The sequence below is a fragment of the Oncorhynchus mykiss genome, chromosome 24 (genome assembly GCF_057628025.1).
Source record: "Oncorhynchus mykiss isolate SJ-2025 chromosome 24, ASM5762802v1, whole genome shotgun sequence".
Lineage (NCBI taxonomy): Eukaryota > Metazoa > Chordata > Actinopteri > Salmoniformes > Salmonidae > Oncorhynchus > Oncorhynchus mykiss.
Genome location: NC_143045.1, coordinates 33,832,043 through 33,847,723, shown reverse-complemented (window position 1 = coordinate 33,847,723; position 15,681 = coordinate 33,832,043). Strand labels below are relative to the sequence as shown.

The 15,681-nt window shown below is 44.1% G+C and overlaps 1 protein-coding gene across 4 annotated transcripts in view; it reads left to right on the top strand.

The window, feature by feature from the left end:
- Positions 1 to 2,553: 2,553 nt before the first annotated feature.
- Positions 2,554 to 15,681, top strand: part of dync2h1 (dynein cytoplasmic 2 heavy chain 1) — a 230,996-nt gene continuing 217,868 nt past the window's right edge. For 2 of the 4 annotated variants that reach the window (XM_090218892.1, XM_036961599.2), the window contains exons 1-17: positions 2,554 to 3,549; positions 3,717 to 3,948; positions 4,174 to 4,344; positions 4,472 to 4,610; positions 4,814 to 4,932; positions 5,368 to 5,512; positions 5,680 to 5,912; positions 6,865 to 6,993; positions 9,064 to 9,177; positions 9,271 to 9,382; positions 9,478 to 9,602; positions 9,754 to 9,929; positions 10,021 to 10,216; positions 10,354 to 10,449; positions 10,560 to 10,823; positions 11,631 to 11,770; positions 13,022 to 13,250. In XM_090218892.1, the coding sequence (XP_090075018.1) occupies positions 3,766 to 3,948; positions 4,174 to 4,344; positions 4,472 to 4,610; positions 4,814 to 4,932; positions 5,368 to 5,512; positions 5,680 to 5,912; positions 6,865 to 6,993; positions 9,064 to 9,177; positions 9,271 to 9,382; positions 9,478 to 9,602; positions 9,754 to 9,929; positions 10,021 to 10,216; positions 10,354 to 10,449; positions 10,560 to 10,823; positions 11,631 to 11,770; positions 13,022 to 13,250 (2,571 nt within the window). In that variant the 5' untranslated portion in view covers positions 2,554 to 3,549; positions 3,717 to 3,765. The remainder of the gene's footprint in view (positions 3,550 to 3,716; positions 3,949 to 4,173; positions 4,345 to 4,471; positions 4,611 to 4,813; positions 4,933 to 5,367; positions 5,513 to 5,679; positions 5,913 to 6,864; positions 6,994 to 9,063; positions 9,178 to 9,270; positions 9,383 to 9,477; positions 9,603 to 9,753; positions 9,930 to 10,020; positions 10,217 to 10,353; positions 10,450 to 10,559; positions 10,824 to 11,630; positions 11,771 to 13,021; positions 13,251 to 15,681) is intronic. The other 2 variants (XM_036961601.2, XM_036961598.2) reach the window with 1 other exon arrangement.

Sequence of the window (15,681 nt, the reverse complement as noted above, 5' to 3'; positions counted from 1 at the left end):
GTTAGAAAAAGGGTTAGGGTTAGCAAAAATGCTCTCCTAACCTGCCACGAAAATAACTTTGAATCGAAGTGGCATGAAAAGAGTGTGACCTACCTAATACACTGTACCCACCCTTATCTGGTATAATCAGTGAAGTGAGTAATTCACTCTGTGTTCTGAAGAAGTGTGATTTACTTGGGGGAAGGACTCTTCCGCTTGGTAGATTTTGAGTCATGTAGTTTATCAGTGCTGCTCCAGCGATAAAACATTCTAGATGCAGCATACAGCAACACACTAGCCAGGTGGGTACCAACTGCAGTGTCTCTACCCAGGACTCAGCTGTTCAGCAACACATTAGCCAGGTGGGTACCAACTGCAGTGTCTCTACCCAGGACTCAGCTGTTCAGCAACACACTAGCCAGGTGGGTACCAACTGCAGTGTCTGTACCCAGGGCTCAGCTGTTCAGCAACACACTAGCCAGGTGCGTACCAACTGCAGTGTCTGTACCCAGGACTCAGCTGTTCAGCAACACACTAGCCAGGTGCGTACCAACTGCAGTGTCTGTACCCAGGACTCAGCTGTTCAGCAGCACACTAGCCAGGTGGGTACCAACTGCAGTGTCTGTACCCAGGACTCAGCTGTTCAGCAACACATTAGCCAGGTGGGTACCAACTGCAGTGTCTCTACCCAGGACTCAGCTGTTCAGCAACACACTAGCCAGGTGGGTACCAACTGCAGTGTCTGTACCCAGGACTCAGGACTCAGCTGTAAGTATACCCACCCAAGTACTCATACCCCCAAACCACGTACCTAACTGCAAAAGAATGTGTTAGGATGAGGCTTTCCTCCCCTCCATACAGGCTACAGATATCAGACGATCAGATCAGACCATGCTGACACAGTATGCAGCATGAGGGCTAAACTCAGACACGAACAGAGGTGTGGTAAACCTCAGTATTAACATGGACTGCAGAAACTCCCTACCAACTCATCGCACCTATTGCCTCGGCACACATACATACACACACGCACACACACATACATACACACGCACGTTACAGGAAGTGAGGAGGAGCTCTTACACCGCGGCTGAGGGATGAGATCATAAAAACCATAGCAATAACTTCAAAAGAAAACAAAGCAGGGGCTTCTGGGAAAGGGTGGCCATCTATTTTTATTGAAAGGGATTCCCTTAATTTCCTACATTTAAAAACATGAGAAACAGAGCTCTACTGCTGACCTCTCCGTATTCATAATGTCATAAGAACTTCCTCTGCAGAAGGCAGACTATACTTTCTTCCTCGTTCCCTCTTTAAAACATAATAAAAAGTAGAATAAACAACTATCTTAGTCCTGACCTGACTGTTTATGAAAGTGATTTGATATTCAATAAAAATGGTCTGAAATTTTTCACGAGCAGGACCATCCACACTACACTAGACTGTGCTGAATCTCTACAAGGACTCACTATTACAACTATGACTGCCATTTTAGTCTTGATGTGTTCTTCCCTCATAAAGACTGATTCAAAAATTCTGAAAACTATTCTGATGTGAACCATGTTACACAACTATAAATTACACTACTACATTATACATTATTGAAACCCCAAGCTAAACTATGAAACAGCCACCTGATATGTTCCATTTGCTTTAGCTTCTCCAATAACCATCATTATGCCACCCATGTGATTTTTCTCTGGTCTATAATATCACAGTCAGGGGCTGTTCTCCTTTGTCCCGAATGGGCCCTGCTGGGTGAAACTTCCGAGTCTGAATCCTGCCATTTGAGGCTGTCAAAGAGGGTAAGCCGTGCCCTAGGAAACTCAGAAACACCAAAGCATTCTCCTACCCTACATGCATTCCCGTCTCAGTTACATCATGCCGGCTGGCATACATCAGATAGGTACATAGCATTGACTTGCAAGCAGTGGCTTGTTGCCGGGCCAGTGATGAAGGACTAGATGAATGGAGCTTGTTTTTATTTAATTCCATGATGGTGATTTTATTTATTGCTGTTGAACTTTCTGAAATTGGAATTCCGTGTAGAGGCCAGATCTACAGAGTAAAAATGTTCCTTCCACTTTGACGTTACAGAGTATTTTGTGTAAATTGTAGAATGCTTTTTGTTGATGAATTAAATCCATTTTAACCCCCCTTTGTAACACAACTAAATGTAGAAAAAGTCAAGGGACGTGAATACTTTCTGAAGGTACTGTTCGTCAATCACTTCAGTATACCTGCATGTTGTATTAATGGCAATGACCTGTATATACTGTATACAGTAACTCAGTGATGCCAATTTAGCAATTTTGTTGCTAGATTTAGCAACTTTTCAGACTACCCTGGCAACTTTTTTTTCAAACAGCACCGAGCAGCAAATTTAGCTACTTTTAAAAATGTATTTGGAACTTTTAGCAACTTTTGAAAAGTCACTCAAAAGCTAAAATGCACGCATTTTCCCTCTAAATGACACAAAAACGATTTTCTCTGTCACACACTCAGTTACAATACACGTGCCTGGCTGCAAAAGTGCATTGTGAGTGACGTCAGCAGCAGGCGCTCAGCTCGTGCACAGGCAAATTGTTGTTGGCTGACTGCAGTCTTGAACAGAACTTACAACATCAAACAACATGTCTCAATCAAAATTCTACAGCCAGAAGTACAGAAAAGAGTTGGAGTCTGTACATGAACAAATGTCAAATCATATTTTTCGCCGAGATGGCCAGTCAATTTGAGTAACGTTATTGTGTATTCTACGTAATTATGCAGTTTTACGTTAGCACGCAATGACATCTCAACGTAATTTTTCAATTTTTAGCAACAAATCAACCTGCCTCTAGCAACTTACCCTGAGCAAAATCTCTAGCTTAGCAAAGTAGCTACCCTAAAAGTTTGCCATATTTTTTTGCAGGATGTGTGACAGTGTGATTCACTTTGATATTAGCTGCTTTTTCCGCTAGAGAATCCATTACTGTTCTTCTGCATTGTTGGAAAGACCTCATAAAAGCTAGTTTCACTGTACAGTTTTAGACCTGCTGTATGTATTCGGTGTACATGACAACACTAAAGTCGAAGCCCTTCTCTCTGCCAGTGGCTTACCACGGATAGCTAAGGCACTTTAAAAACATTTTACGTAGCCAACCAGTGAGCACTGCAGTTCAGATAGCTAGCTACGTAGCTGCCGTAGTTTCAATGGTAACTACGCCAGCTTCACTCTTGGTGCAGAAACAAGACATCAACTGCAGATTGTGCAGAAGTACCCACTCGCCTAAAATTGGGATAGTAATGTTAGTTTTTACGTTGCAGATATAATTTAGTGCTTTGATGTCCACATTCGGTCTTATAGTCGAAGCGACCTCTTTAACCCGTAAGTACGGTATCTAGCTAGCTAGATGAAACTGTTATGAACTTGCTAGCTATAGGTAGCATGATAGCTACGCTAACTAGCTACCTACCCAGGTCGTTAGCTTTCCAGGTAGATCGCAAACGCCATAACATGCCAGTTCATATATACCTCAGTGATGCCAGTGCGTTTCGTCTTTACAACTGGCCGTCAGTTTGCTGACGGTACGTTATTGGACGTTTATGGACTACGGTTTTTAAGATAAATAGCTAGCTTAGCAATGCAGCTAGCTAGTGAGTAACAAGTGGTTTGGCTTGACATACTTTTGGTTAGCCCAGGTAGGGATGTGTGACATCGTCAGAGTATGACATTAGCTGTTTTTTTCCACCAGTGAATCCGAAAACAATCTGTTCAATTGGCCACAAAACAAGAAGTGAGAGATGCCTCACGGCTCGGATGACGCCCGCAAGCAGTTCGTCCTCACCACGACAGGGAACTACTTCGGCCTAAAGCCGTCTGCATCCCTGGTTGGGTCTGAGGAACTCAACAACTTCTTAGATGATGGGAACGAATTCGTGCTTGCTGTCAACAAACACGAGAATGACCTGTGCCTGTCAAACAAGGTATACTAGACAATAAAACATATCATATCCAATTAGTAATATTGTAAAACACACACATTGATGAACATACACTTCTTTCTTTGTTCACATCTACCAAGATAAGAACAGACGTTTTCTTGTTAACCAGGAACTTAGCTATGGACTTTATAATTTTGTTCCTACATAATTGAAATTGACCTAACCAATATCCTATTTTTTTCTGCTTTTTGTTATGGCTGTTTAAAGATTGAGGCTGGGTACAGCAGAGAGAAGGTGCTAGTGTTCTTCAAGCTGCGTCCCACAGTGATAACAGAGGAGAACCTGCACCAGAATGTCCTGGTGTCCTCCATGCTAGAGTCTCCTATCAGTACCCTCTACCAGGCCGTGCGACAGGTGTTCGCCCCTATGCTACTCAAGGTGGGATCGGTTGCCTGTGTGATGAACATATATACCTGTGTACTAAAGAGGTAATACCTTTATACCTTGCAGGTGTGTGTTACAGGTGTGTTTTATAGATTTTAAAAAATGTATTCCCTTATTCAAGGATGAGCGGTGGAGCTCAGCATTTGACCCTAAGCTTGCGGGCCTGCTAAGTGAGCTGGAGCAGGGGCTAGGCTCTGTGGTCCGCAGGGCTGGAACAGAAGACTCTGGCAAGAGGAGTCCAGGGGAAGATGACATCCTGGGTGGGTGCACACTGCTCATCACATGATTCAGAATAGCCTGGATCTGGATCTCTATGAGCTTTAGCAAACCCCTCAGCCTAGGATATATCTACTAGTACATCAAAATGTAACAGGGGAATTACATCAAATAATATCAAGACACAAGAGCAACAACGATCCCCGGTCTAATCATAGTTAAAAGGTGTGTTCTTCTGTCTGTGCAGGTATCCTGACCCCGGTGGATGAATTCCAGTACTGGGCGGATCTCTCTGAGTCTGGGGACAGGAGCACTGTGAGAGAGAGGGCCGCACACTTCTCTGAGCTCTTCAAGCCCATAGAGAAGGCATGGACTGCATGTCTACTACCATTATATCATGTCCAGTGTGCCAAAGAGTGAAAAAAAACAGGACTAGACAATCATTTGTGCCAAATGTGATATCCCTCCTAAATAGCATGGGCTAATGTCCCGATCCAATCACAAAGACCAGCAGGCTTCTCATACTGTATATTACTGTCATGAAGTTCTATTGTGTATTGTCCATTTTTATTGTGTATGATACTGCCACAAATTTCCCCCAAGGGGACAATTAAGGCAGTAAAGTAAAGAATGTTCCCGGCTCAGATTGTCCTCATCAGCCATCTGCTCACTCACCATACCCCAGACTCATCCCAATCAATCATGTCATGGTCACCATCAACCTATGATGGACGAAAGAGGAAGGAAGGAAGGAAGGGGTGAGTGAGCATGTTGACCGTCTCATCCCTCTGTGTGTATCAGGACTACAGTGGTCTGGATGGTGTCTGTCTGGCTGATGCTGTGGAGCTGGTGGAGGTGAGCAGAGACACACTGGATGACGTGTGGAGGCAGAACGACCATGATCCTTTTCCTGAGACACGCATGCTCAGACTCATGGACGTCATCGGTATGACACACACACACACACAGGCCCACACCCACTGCTCACAGATGCCCACGCCTAGAGCTGAAAATGAGCTGTCAGAGAGCTACTGTATTTATTATGGTGGTGGTGCGTTATTCCAGAAGGCCTGCCATGGCTTGTGTTTCTGACTGTGTGTTTATGTGTGTCAGGTGGTGCGCTGGGCAGGTACGTGCAGAAGAAACTGAGTGGTGTGAAACTCTTTTTGGACCCGTTCCTGTCTGTGAGGGAGAGCCTGAGAGTCGGCCTGGTCATCTGTGAGCAGTGGGTGTCGGCCTGTGAGCACCTGAGTGGACAGGTGTGGAAGAGATACGCCCCTTACCCCTGGAAGGGAGACAAGCATCGCCCACAGGCCCTGCACAGCCTGGCTCAGAGACTGGATGAGGTCAGATGCACCAGCTGTCAATCCTTCTCAGTGTCATTAACATCATTGTCATAATTGTATATCAGGAAGTATAGGATAGCCATGCACTCCCTCTTCATAGATCCTTTTGACTAAGTCACTACACCCCACTTCCTTTTTTTCTTAAGTGACAATGTTCCTGATATTCTATCCTGAGGTTACTGATGAAGCTTTACCATATGACTTAATGACGTGTGTGTGTGTGTGTACTGTATATTTGACATGTATGACTGTCTGTGACTCATCCTTCACCACTTCTCTTTCTGAGGAGGTGACGATCCGTTCAGTTCTTAACAAACTCTGACCTGTGTGTGTGGATGTGTGTCTCAGGTGGTGACGATCCGTACAGTTCTTGACAAACTCTGACCTGTGTGTGTGGATGTGTGTCTCAGGTGGTGACGATCCGTTCAGTTCTTGACAAACTCTGACCTGTGTGTCTCAGGTGGTGACGATCCGTACAGTTCTTGACAAACTCTGACCTGTGTGTGTGGATGTGTGTCTCAGGTGGTGACGATCCGTACAGTTCTTGACAAACTCTGACCTGTGTGTGTGGATGTGTCTCTGGTGGTGACGATCCGTACAGTTCTTGACAAACTCTGACCTGTGTGTGTGGATGTGTGTCTCAGGTGGTGACGATCCGTACAGTTCTTGACAAACTCTGACCTGTGTGTGTGGATGTGTGTCTCTGGTGGTGACGATCCGTACAGTTCTTGACAAACTCTGACCTGTGTGTGTGGATGTGTCTCTGGTGGTGACGATCCTTACAGTTCTTGACAAACTCTGACCTGTGTGTGTGGATGTGTGTCTCAGGTGGTGACGATCCGTTCAGTTCTTGACAAACTCTGACCTGTGTGTGTGGATGTGTGTCTCAGGCGGTGACGATCCGTACAGTTCTTGACAAACTCTGACCTGTGTGTGTGGATGTGTGTCTCAGGTGGTGACGATCCGTATGGTCCATGAGAAGCTGCTTCGTCTGCTGCCTGGAGTAAAACAGCAGGCCTTGGCTCGCGTATTTGAACCCTTCTCTGGCCTCAACCCCTTACACTACAACCCCTATACTGAGGTATGTCAACAAATTGGCAACAAACAGACTTCAGCACCTGACACTTCACCCTATTAGAATCTGAAGTCAAATGTCTTCTGTTTGCCGATGATCTGGTGCTTCTGTCCCCAACCAAGAAGGGCCAACAGTAGCACCTAGATCTTCTGCACAGATTCTGTCAGACCTGAGCCCTGACAGTAAATCTCAGTAAGACAAAGATAATGGTGTTCCAAAAAAGGTCCAGTTGCCAAAGTCCATCTATACACCGTTGCCCTAGTGTCAGATATATGTGTATAGGTGGCAGGGAAGTCAGGTGCAGGAGAGTCAAACGGAGTGTAAAATGGAGTCTTTTAATAAATGTCCAAAGTAACATGCTCCATAACACTAAATAGAAAAATGAATATAAACAAATATGGGTACGAAGACCCGTTGCGCACCTATACAAAAAACACTACACTGACAATAAACAATCTCTGACAAAGACATGAGGGGAAACAGGGGGTTAAATACACAACAGGTAATGAATGGGATTGAAAACAGGTGTGTGGGAAGACAAGACAAAACCAATGGAAAATGAAAAATGGATCAATGATGGCTAGAAGACCGGTGACGTCGAACGCCGAGCACCGCCCGAACAAGGAGAGGCAACGACTTCGGCAGAAGTCGTGACACCTAGAGCTCACAAAAAACTATGCACACCTCGGCCTAAACATCAGCGCCACAGATAACTTCCACAAAACTGTGAACAATCTGAGAGACAAGGCAAGAAGGGCTTTCTATGCCATCAAAAGGAACATAAAATTCGACAAACCAATTAGGATCTGGCTAAAAATACTTGAATTGGTCATAGAGCCCATTGCCCTTTATGGTTGTGAGGTCTGGAGTCTGCTCACCAACTAACAATTCACAAATAGAGACTCTGCATACAGAATTCTGCAAAAATATATTTGGTGTACAACGTAAACCACCAAATAATACATGCAGGGTAGAATTAGTCCGATACCCACTAATTATCAAAATCCAGAAAAGAGCCGTTAAATTCTACAACCACCTAAAAGGAAGCGATTCACAAACCTTCCATAACAAAGCCATCACCTACAGAGAGATGAACCTGGAGAAGAGACCCCTAAGCAAGCTGGTCCTGGGGCTCTGTTCACAAACACAAACACACCCCACAGAGCCCCAGGACAACAACACAATTAGACCCAACCAAACCATGAGAAAATAAAAAGATAATTACTTGACGCATTGGAAAGAATTTACAAAACAACAGAGAAAATTAGAATGATATTTGGCCCTAAACAGAGAGTACACAGTGGCAGAATACCTGACCACTGTGACTGACCCAAACTAGAATGATATTTGGCCCTAAACAGAGAGTACACAGTGGCAGAATACCTGACCACTGTGACTGACCCAAACTTAAGGAAAGCTTTGACTATGTACAGACTCAGTGAGCGTAGCCTTGCTATTGAGAAAGGCCGCCGTAGGCAGACATGGCTCTCAAGAGAAGACAGGCTTATGTGCACACTGCCCACAAAATGAGGTGGAAACTGAGCTGCACTTCCTAACCTCCTGCCAAATGTATGACCATATTAGAGACACATATTTCCCTCAGATTACACAGACCCACAAAGAACAAATCCAATTTTGATCATCTCCCGTATCCATTGGGTGAAATACCACAGTGTGCCAGATTTCTGACCGTTTTGCCATAAGAAAAGGTCAACCAGTGAAGAACCAACACCATTGTAAATACAACCCATATTTATGTTTATTTATTTTCCCTTTTGTACTTTAACCGTTTACATCATTACAACACTGTGTATAGACATAATATGACTTGCGTTGCCAATGTGAACATATGAATTGAAATTGAGATTTATTTTGCTGTTCATTTTTGTATTGTTTATCTACCTCACTTGCTTTGGCAATGTAAACATATGCTTCCCATGCCAATAACGCCCCTTAAATTGAATTTGAAAGACAGAGAGAGAGGGAGTATGTAAAATGACAGAACTACATATTAGAAGCTTTAATGTTTACGGAGTTACCTGAGCTGGTTGACGTTTCTCTCTCTCTCTGCTGTAGCCTCTGTGGAGGGCGGCAGTAGCCCAGTTTGAGCGAGCCATCGCCCCAGCAGAGCAGGAGGTGGCAGGCAGACTGAAGGCCTACATAGCAGATGTACAGGACAACCCACAGCAGGTCAGAACATCACTTGTCTAGTTACATGAAGTTGAATTTCATTGTTTTGAAAATGCTGACCTCATTATTAATTCATTGAACTTGTGTTTACAGCTGCTTCAGGTGTTTCAGAAGCACAAGGAGCTGATCAGACGACCCAACGTCAGCAAGGAGCTGCAGTCAGAGAGGGAGACTCTGCTGGCCAGACTGCTGGAATACATCAAGGGTCAATAGGAGTTCAGTACTTCAGAGACTATGTCATGTTGTTTGTGATGTCACCCCTCATGTCCTAATCATGAATTGACCTTTGACCCCTCCCAGTGCTGCGGACAGACTTTGAGGGTCGTTGCCATGGCGCCCCGGGAGAAAAGTCCGGCCCCCTGGCTGGCCGGAATCTCCCTGAGGTCGTCAACAACATTGTATGGGTCCGCCAGCTTCTCCATAAGGTGTGTGTGCAGTTCGTCTCTTTCTCTCTCTCTGTGTGTGTGTGTGTGTGTGTGTGTGTGTGTGTGTGTGTGTGTGTGTGTGTGTGTGTGTGTGTGTGTGTGTGTGTGTGTGTGTGTGTGTTGATTGATCGGCTGACTGTTTGTACCTGAGGTGGAGGACTCCATCAAGATAGCGCAGGCTCTGCTGTCAGACCTGTCAGGGTTCCACTCGTTCCTGCGGTTCTGTGACGACCTGCTGGAGGTTCTACGGGCCTACGAACAGGAACAGTTTGATGACTGGTCCAGAGACATCCTCTCTGGCCTCTCTGACCCAAAGTCTGGCATCAGGTCAGTTGAGAACCATACAGCAATTTGTCCATCAGTCCATCCATTCTGTATTAATACTGTATAATAAACCCACTGTTCTCCCTCCCTCCAGTCTTCAGGCCAGTAACCGTGTGATGGAGCTGGACCATATAGATGGAAAGCTGAAGATCCAGTACTCTGACCGTCTGGTGACTCTGCTGAGGGAGGTCAGACAGCTGTCAGCCCTTGGCTTCCCCATCCCAGCCAAGATCCAGCAGGCTGCCAACACCGCAGACAAGTTCTACAGACAGGCCATCATCCTCAAACAGGCAAGGACACACACACACACACACACACACACACACACACACACACACACACACACACACTGTTTTACACACACACATGGACCCACGTCCTGTATTTTATTTATGTTTAGATGTGACTCTGTGTTTGTCTCTGGCAGGTGGCCCATTTCTACAACACCATCGACCAGCAGATGATCTCCTCTCAGAGACCCATGATGCTCAGCTACGCCCTGGCCTTTGAGCAGGTCATCAAGGTACTGACTCATCCATAGGCTTATAGATCTGTTACCACCACCACCTCCCGCCCCAACCAAATGCTTTAAGGAAAACCATTTCAAATATCCTGTCCCTTTTCCCAATGCAGCAGAATCCACGGTCCCAACCCCGGGACTCTGGCGGGAAGCTGCAGATCACCTGGGATAATCCCAAAGAGCTGGAGGTGTACATTGGAAAACTCCAGTCTGCCGCAGAGAGACTCTCCACTGAGAACCGGAAACTGAGGAAGTGGCACACAGACTTCACTGAGAAGGTGGTGGCCCTGATGACTGTGGACCTGCTGAGGCACCAGCAGCGCTGGAAGGATGGCTTACAGGAGCTACGCACCGGGGTCGCCACACTGGAGGCACAGGTAACCACGAGAATGGTAGGGAGTCTGGCTAGAGAGCTGAGATTAGGGTAAGAGTTATAAAGGTCTGTGTTTAGTATTTGGTGTTTCATTAGGATCCCCATTAGCTGTTCCAAAAACAGCAGCTACTCTTCCTGGTGTTCAACACAAAACATAAAACAAAATACAGAATGACATAATACAGAACATTAATAGACAAGAACAGCTCAAGGACAGAACTACATATATTTTAAAAAATGCACATGTAGCCTACATATCAAGGAATACACACACACTATCTGGGTCAAATATGGTGAGAGGTGTTGTGCCGGGAGGTGTTGCTTTATCTGTTTTTTGAAACCAGGTTTGCTGTTTATTTGAGCAATATGAGATGGATGGAAGTTCCATGCAATAATGGCTCTATATAATACTGTACGCTTTCTTGAATTTGTTCTGGATTTGGGAACTGTGTAAAGACCCCTGGTGGCATGTCTGGTGAGGTAAGTGTGTGTGTCAGAGCTGTGTGTAAGTTGACTATGCAAACAATTTGGGATTTCAACACATTAATGTTTCTCATAAAAATAACAAGTGATGCAGTCAGTCTCCCCTCAACTCTGAACCAAGAGAGACTGGCATGTATAGTATTTACATCAGCCCTCTGATTACAATGAAGGACAAGACGTGTCGATCTGTTCTGGGCCAGCTGCAGCTTAACTAGGTCTTTCCTTGCAGCACTGGACCACACGGCCGGAAAGTGATGAGGGTATGTTTGGTTAGAACGTCTTAACTCCTGTCTGCTATTTGATGTTGATTGTGTGTTTGGTGATGTAGGGGTTCAGGTCAGGGGAGATGAAGGCCTGGAGGCAGCACTGGAACCACCAGCTGTACAAGGCCCTGGAACATCAGTACCAGACTGGACTGGAGGCTCTCAACAAGAACCTGCCTGAGATACACATAGACCTCACTTTCAAGTTAGTGGCACTCTGTCTCTCTCTCGGTCTCTCTCTCGGTCTCTCTTTGTCTCTCTCTCGGTCTCTCTTTGTCTCTCTCTCGGTCTCTCTTTGTCTCTCTCTCGGTCTCTCTTTGTCTCTCTCTCGGTCTCTCTTTGTCTCTCTCTCGGTCTCTCTCTCGGTCTCTCTTTGTCTCTCTGTCTCTCTCTCGGTCTCTCTCTCTTTGTCTCTGCCTCTTTGTCTCTGCCTCTCTCTCTCTGTCTCTGCCTCTCTCTCTCTGTCTCTGCCTCTCTCTCTCTGTCTCTGCCTCTCTCTCTCTGTCTCTGCCTCTCTCTCTCTGTCTCTGCCTCTCTCTCTCTCTCTGCCTCTCTCTCTCTTTGTCTCTGCCTCTCTCTCTCTTTGTCTCTGCCTCTCTTTCTCTTTGTCTCTGCCTCTCTCTCTCTTTGTCTCTGCCACTCTCTCTCTTTGTCTCTTTGTCTCTCTCTCTGTCTCTCTCTTTGTGTCTCTCTCTCTTTGTCTCTCTCTCTCTTTGTCTCTCTCTCTCTTTGTCTTTCTCTCTTTGTGTCTCTCTCTTTGTGTCTCTCTCTTTGTGTCTCTCTCTTTGTGTCTCTCTCTCTTTGTGTCTCTCTTTGTGTCTCTCTCTCTCTCTCTTTGTCTCTCTCTCTCTCTTTGTCTCTCTCTCTCTCTCTTTGTCTCTCTCTCTCTCTCTCTTTGTCTCTCTCTCTCTTTGTCTCTCTCTCTCTTTGTCTCTCTCTCTTTGTCTCTGCCTCTCTCTCTCTTTGTCTCTGCCTCTCTCTCTCTTTGTCTCTGCCTCTCTTTCTCTTTGTCTCTGCCTCTCTCTCTCTTTGTCTCTGCCTCTCTCTCTCTTTGTCTCTCTCTCTTTGTCTCTGCCTCTCTCTCTCTTTGTCTCTGCCTCTCTCTCTCTTTGTCTCTCTGTCTTTGTCTCTGCCTCTCTCTCTCTTTGTATCTCTCTTTGTCTCTGCCTCTCACTCTTTGTCTCTCTCTTTGTCTCTGCCTCTATCTCTCTTTGTCTCTCTCTCTTTGTCTCTGCCTTTCTCTCTCTTTGTCTCGCTCTCTTTGTCTTTGTCTCTCTCTCTTTGTCTCTGCCTCTCTCTCTCTTTGTCTCTCTCTCTTTGTCTTTGTCTCTCTCTCTCTCTCTCTCTTTGTCTCTTTTTGTCTCTTTCTGTCTCTCTCTCCTACGGTAATATAATATACTGCATTGTAAAATAGTCAAACGTATAATCTCTGCTCTGCTGTCGTCCCCATCTTTAGGCAGGGTCGTCTTCAGTTCCGTCCTCCTTTTGAGGAGGTGAGGGCCAAGTACTTCAGAGAGATGAAGAGGTTCATCTCTATCCCGAACCAGTTCAAAGGAGTCAGCGCCCAGGGGGAGGAGCTCATCTTCAGCGTCATGATTGACAGGAACGCATCAGGCTTCCTCACCATCTTCCGCAAAGCAGAGGACCTCTTCAGCCGGCTGCTGGGCGTTCAGGACAAGTTTAAGGTGTGTGTGTGTTAGTGTTGCTCAGTGGTTGACTGTATTGGAATATCCGTCATTAACTAATGTACCAGGATTCTGTCTTTTAAAAAGAATACCTCCTTGATTTGAGTACATTTGGGGTAATTGTTGTATTTCTGGCATGGTTTTATTTTGACACAGGGTTTAATTTCCCTTCTAGTGGTACAGCGGTAGTCTTTTCAGTGTCCTTTTATGCGTCCTGTGGTTTTAGGAGGGAAACCCCCTGTCCCCAAAAGCAAAGCTTTCTTCTGCCTTTTCTACCACTCATGAAAGTAATGTGGTTCACCACAGTTTCTGTCACCTCCCGCACAGAAACTCAATCAACACACGCACATGTGGTCCAGATTAGACACATACACACAAACTGACTGAATGGCTTTATGTGAGGAAGACACAAGTCAAGCCAAATCAAAGTCCATCTAGTCTCCACCTGATCCACGTCTATCTGTATATATAATGTCTGTAATATCTGTCTGTTTATATAATATCTGTCTGTGTATATAATGTCTGTAATGTCTGTCTGTTTATATAATATCTGTCTGTGTATATAATGTCTGTCTGTGTATATAATGTCTGTAATATCTGTCTGTGTATATCATGTCTGTAATGTCTAATATATCTGTCTGTGTATATAATGTCTGTAATGTCTGTCTGTCTGTAATGTCTGTCTGTGTATATAATGTCTAATATATCTGTCTGTTTATATGTCTGTCTGTGTATATAATGTCTGTAATGTCTGTCTGTGTATATAATGTCTGTCTGTGTATATAATGTCTGTAATGTCTGTCTGGGTATATCATGTCTGTGTATATAATGTCTGTAATGTCTGTCTGTCTGTAATGTCTGTTTGTGTATATAATGTCTAATATATCTGTCTGTTTATATGTCTGTCTGTGTATATAATGTCTGTAATGTCTGTCTGGGTATATAATGTCTGTCTGTGTATATAATGTCTGTCTGTGTATATAATGTCTGTCTGTGTATATAATGTCTGTAATGTCTGTCTGGGTATATAATGTCTGTCTGTGTATATAATGTCTGTCTGTGTATATAATGTCTGTAATGTCTGTCTGGGTATATAATGTCTGTCTGTGTATATAATGTCTGTAATGTCTGTCTGGGTATATCATGTCTGTCTGTGTATATAATGTCTGTCTGTGTATATAATGTCTGTAATGTCTGTCTGGGTATATCATGTCTGTCTGTTTATTTAATGTCTGTCTGGGTATATCATGTCTGTCTGTTTATTTAATGTCTGTCTGTGTATATAATGTCTGTAATGTCTGTCTGGGTATATCATGTCTGTCTGTGTATATAATGTCTGTAATGTCTGTCTGTCTGTAATGTCTGTCTGTGTATATAATGTCTAATATATCTGTCTGTTTATATGTCTGTCTGTGTATATAATGTCTGTAATGTCTGTCTGGGTATATAATGTCTGTCTGTGTATATAATGTCTGTCTGGGTATATAATGTCTGTCTGTGTATATAATGTCTGTCTGTGTATATAATGTCTGTAATGTCTGTCTGGGTATATAATGTCTGTCTGTGTATATAATGTCTGTCTGTGTATATAATGTCTGTCTGTGTATATAATGTCTGTAATGTCTGTCTGGGTATATAATGTCTGTCTGTGTATATAATGTCTGTAATGTCTGTCTGTGTATATAATGTCTGTCTGTGTATATAATGTCTGTAATGTCTGTCTGGGTATATAATGTCTGTCTGTGTATATAATGTCTGTCTGTGTATATAATGTCTGTCTGTGTATATAATGTCTGTAATGTCTGTCTGGGTATATAATGTCTGTCTGTGTATATAATGTCTGTCTGTGTATATAATGTCTGTCTGTGTATATAATGTCTGTAATGTCTGTCTGGGTATATCATGTCTGTCTGTTTATTTAATGTCTGTGTTTATATACAGTCGTGGACAAAGGTTTTGAGAATGACACAAATATTTATTTTCAAAGTCTGCTGCCTCAGTTTGTATGATGGCAATTTGCATATACTCCAGAATGTTATGAAGGGTGATCAGATGGATCGCAATTAATTGCAAAGTCCCTCTTAGCCATGCAAATGAATCTAATCCCCCCCCCCCAAAAAAAAATGTCACTGCATTTTAGCCCTGCCACAAAAGGACCAGCTGACATCATGTCAGTGATTCTCTTGTTAACACAGGTGTGAGTGTCGACAAGGCTGGAGATCACTCTTTCCAGCTGATTGAGTTTGAATAACAGACTGGAAGCTTCAAAAGGAGGGTGGTGCTTGGAATCATTGTTCTTCCTCTGTCAACCATGGTTACTTGCAAGGAAACACGTGCCGTCATCATTGCTTTGCACAAAAAGGGCTTCACAGGCAAGGATATTGCTGCCAGTAAGAATGCACCTAAATTAACCATTTATCAGATCATCAAG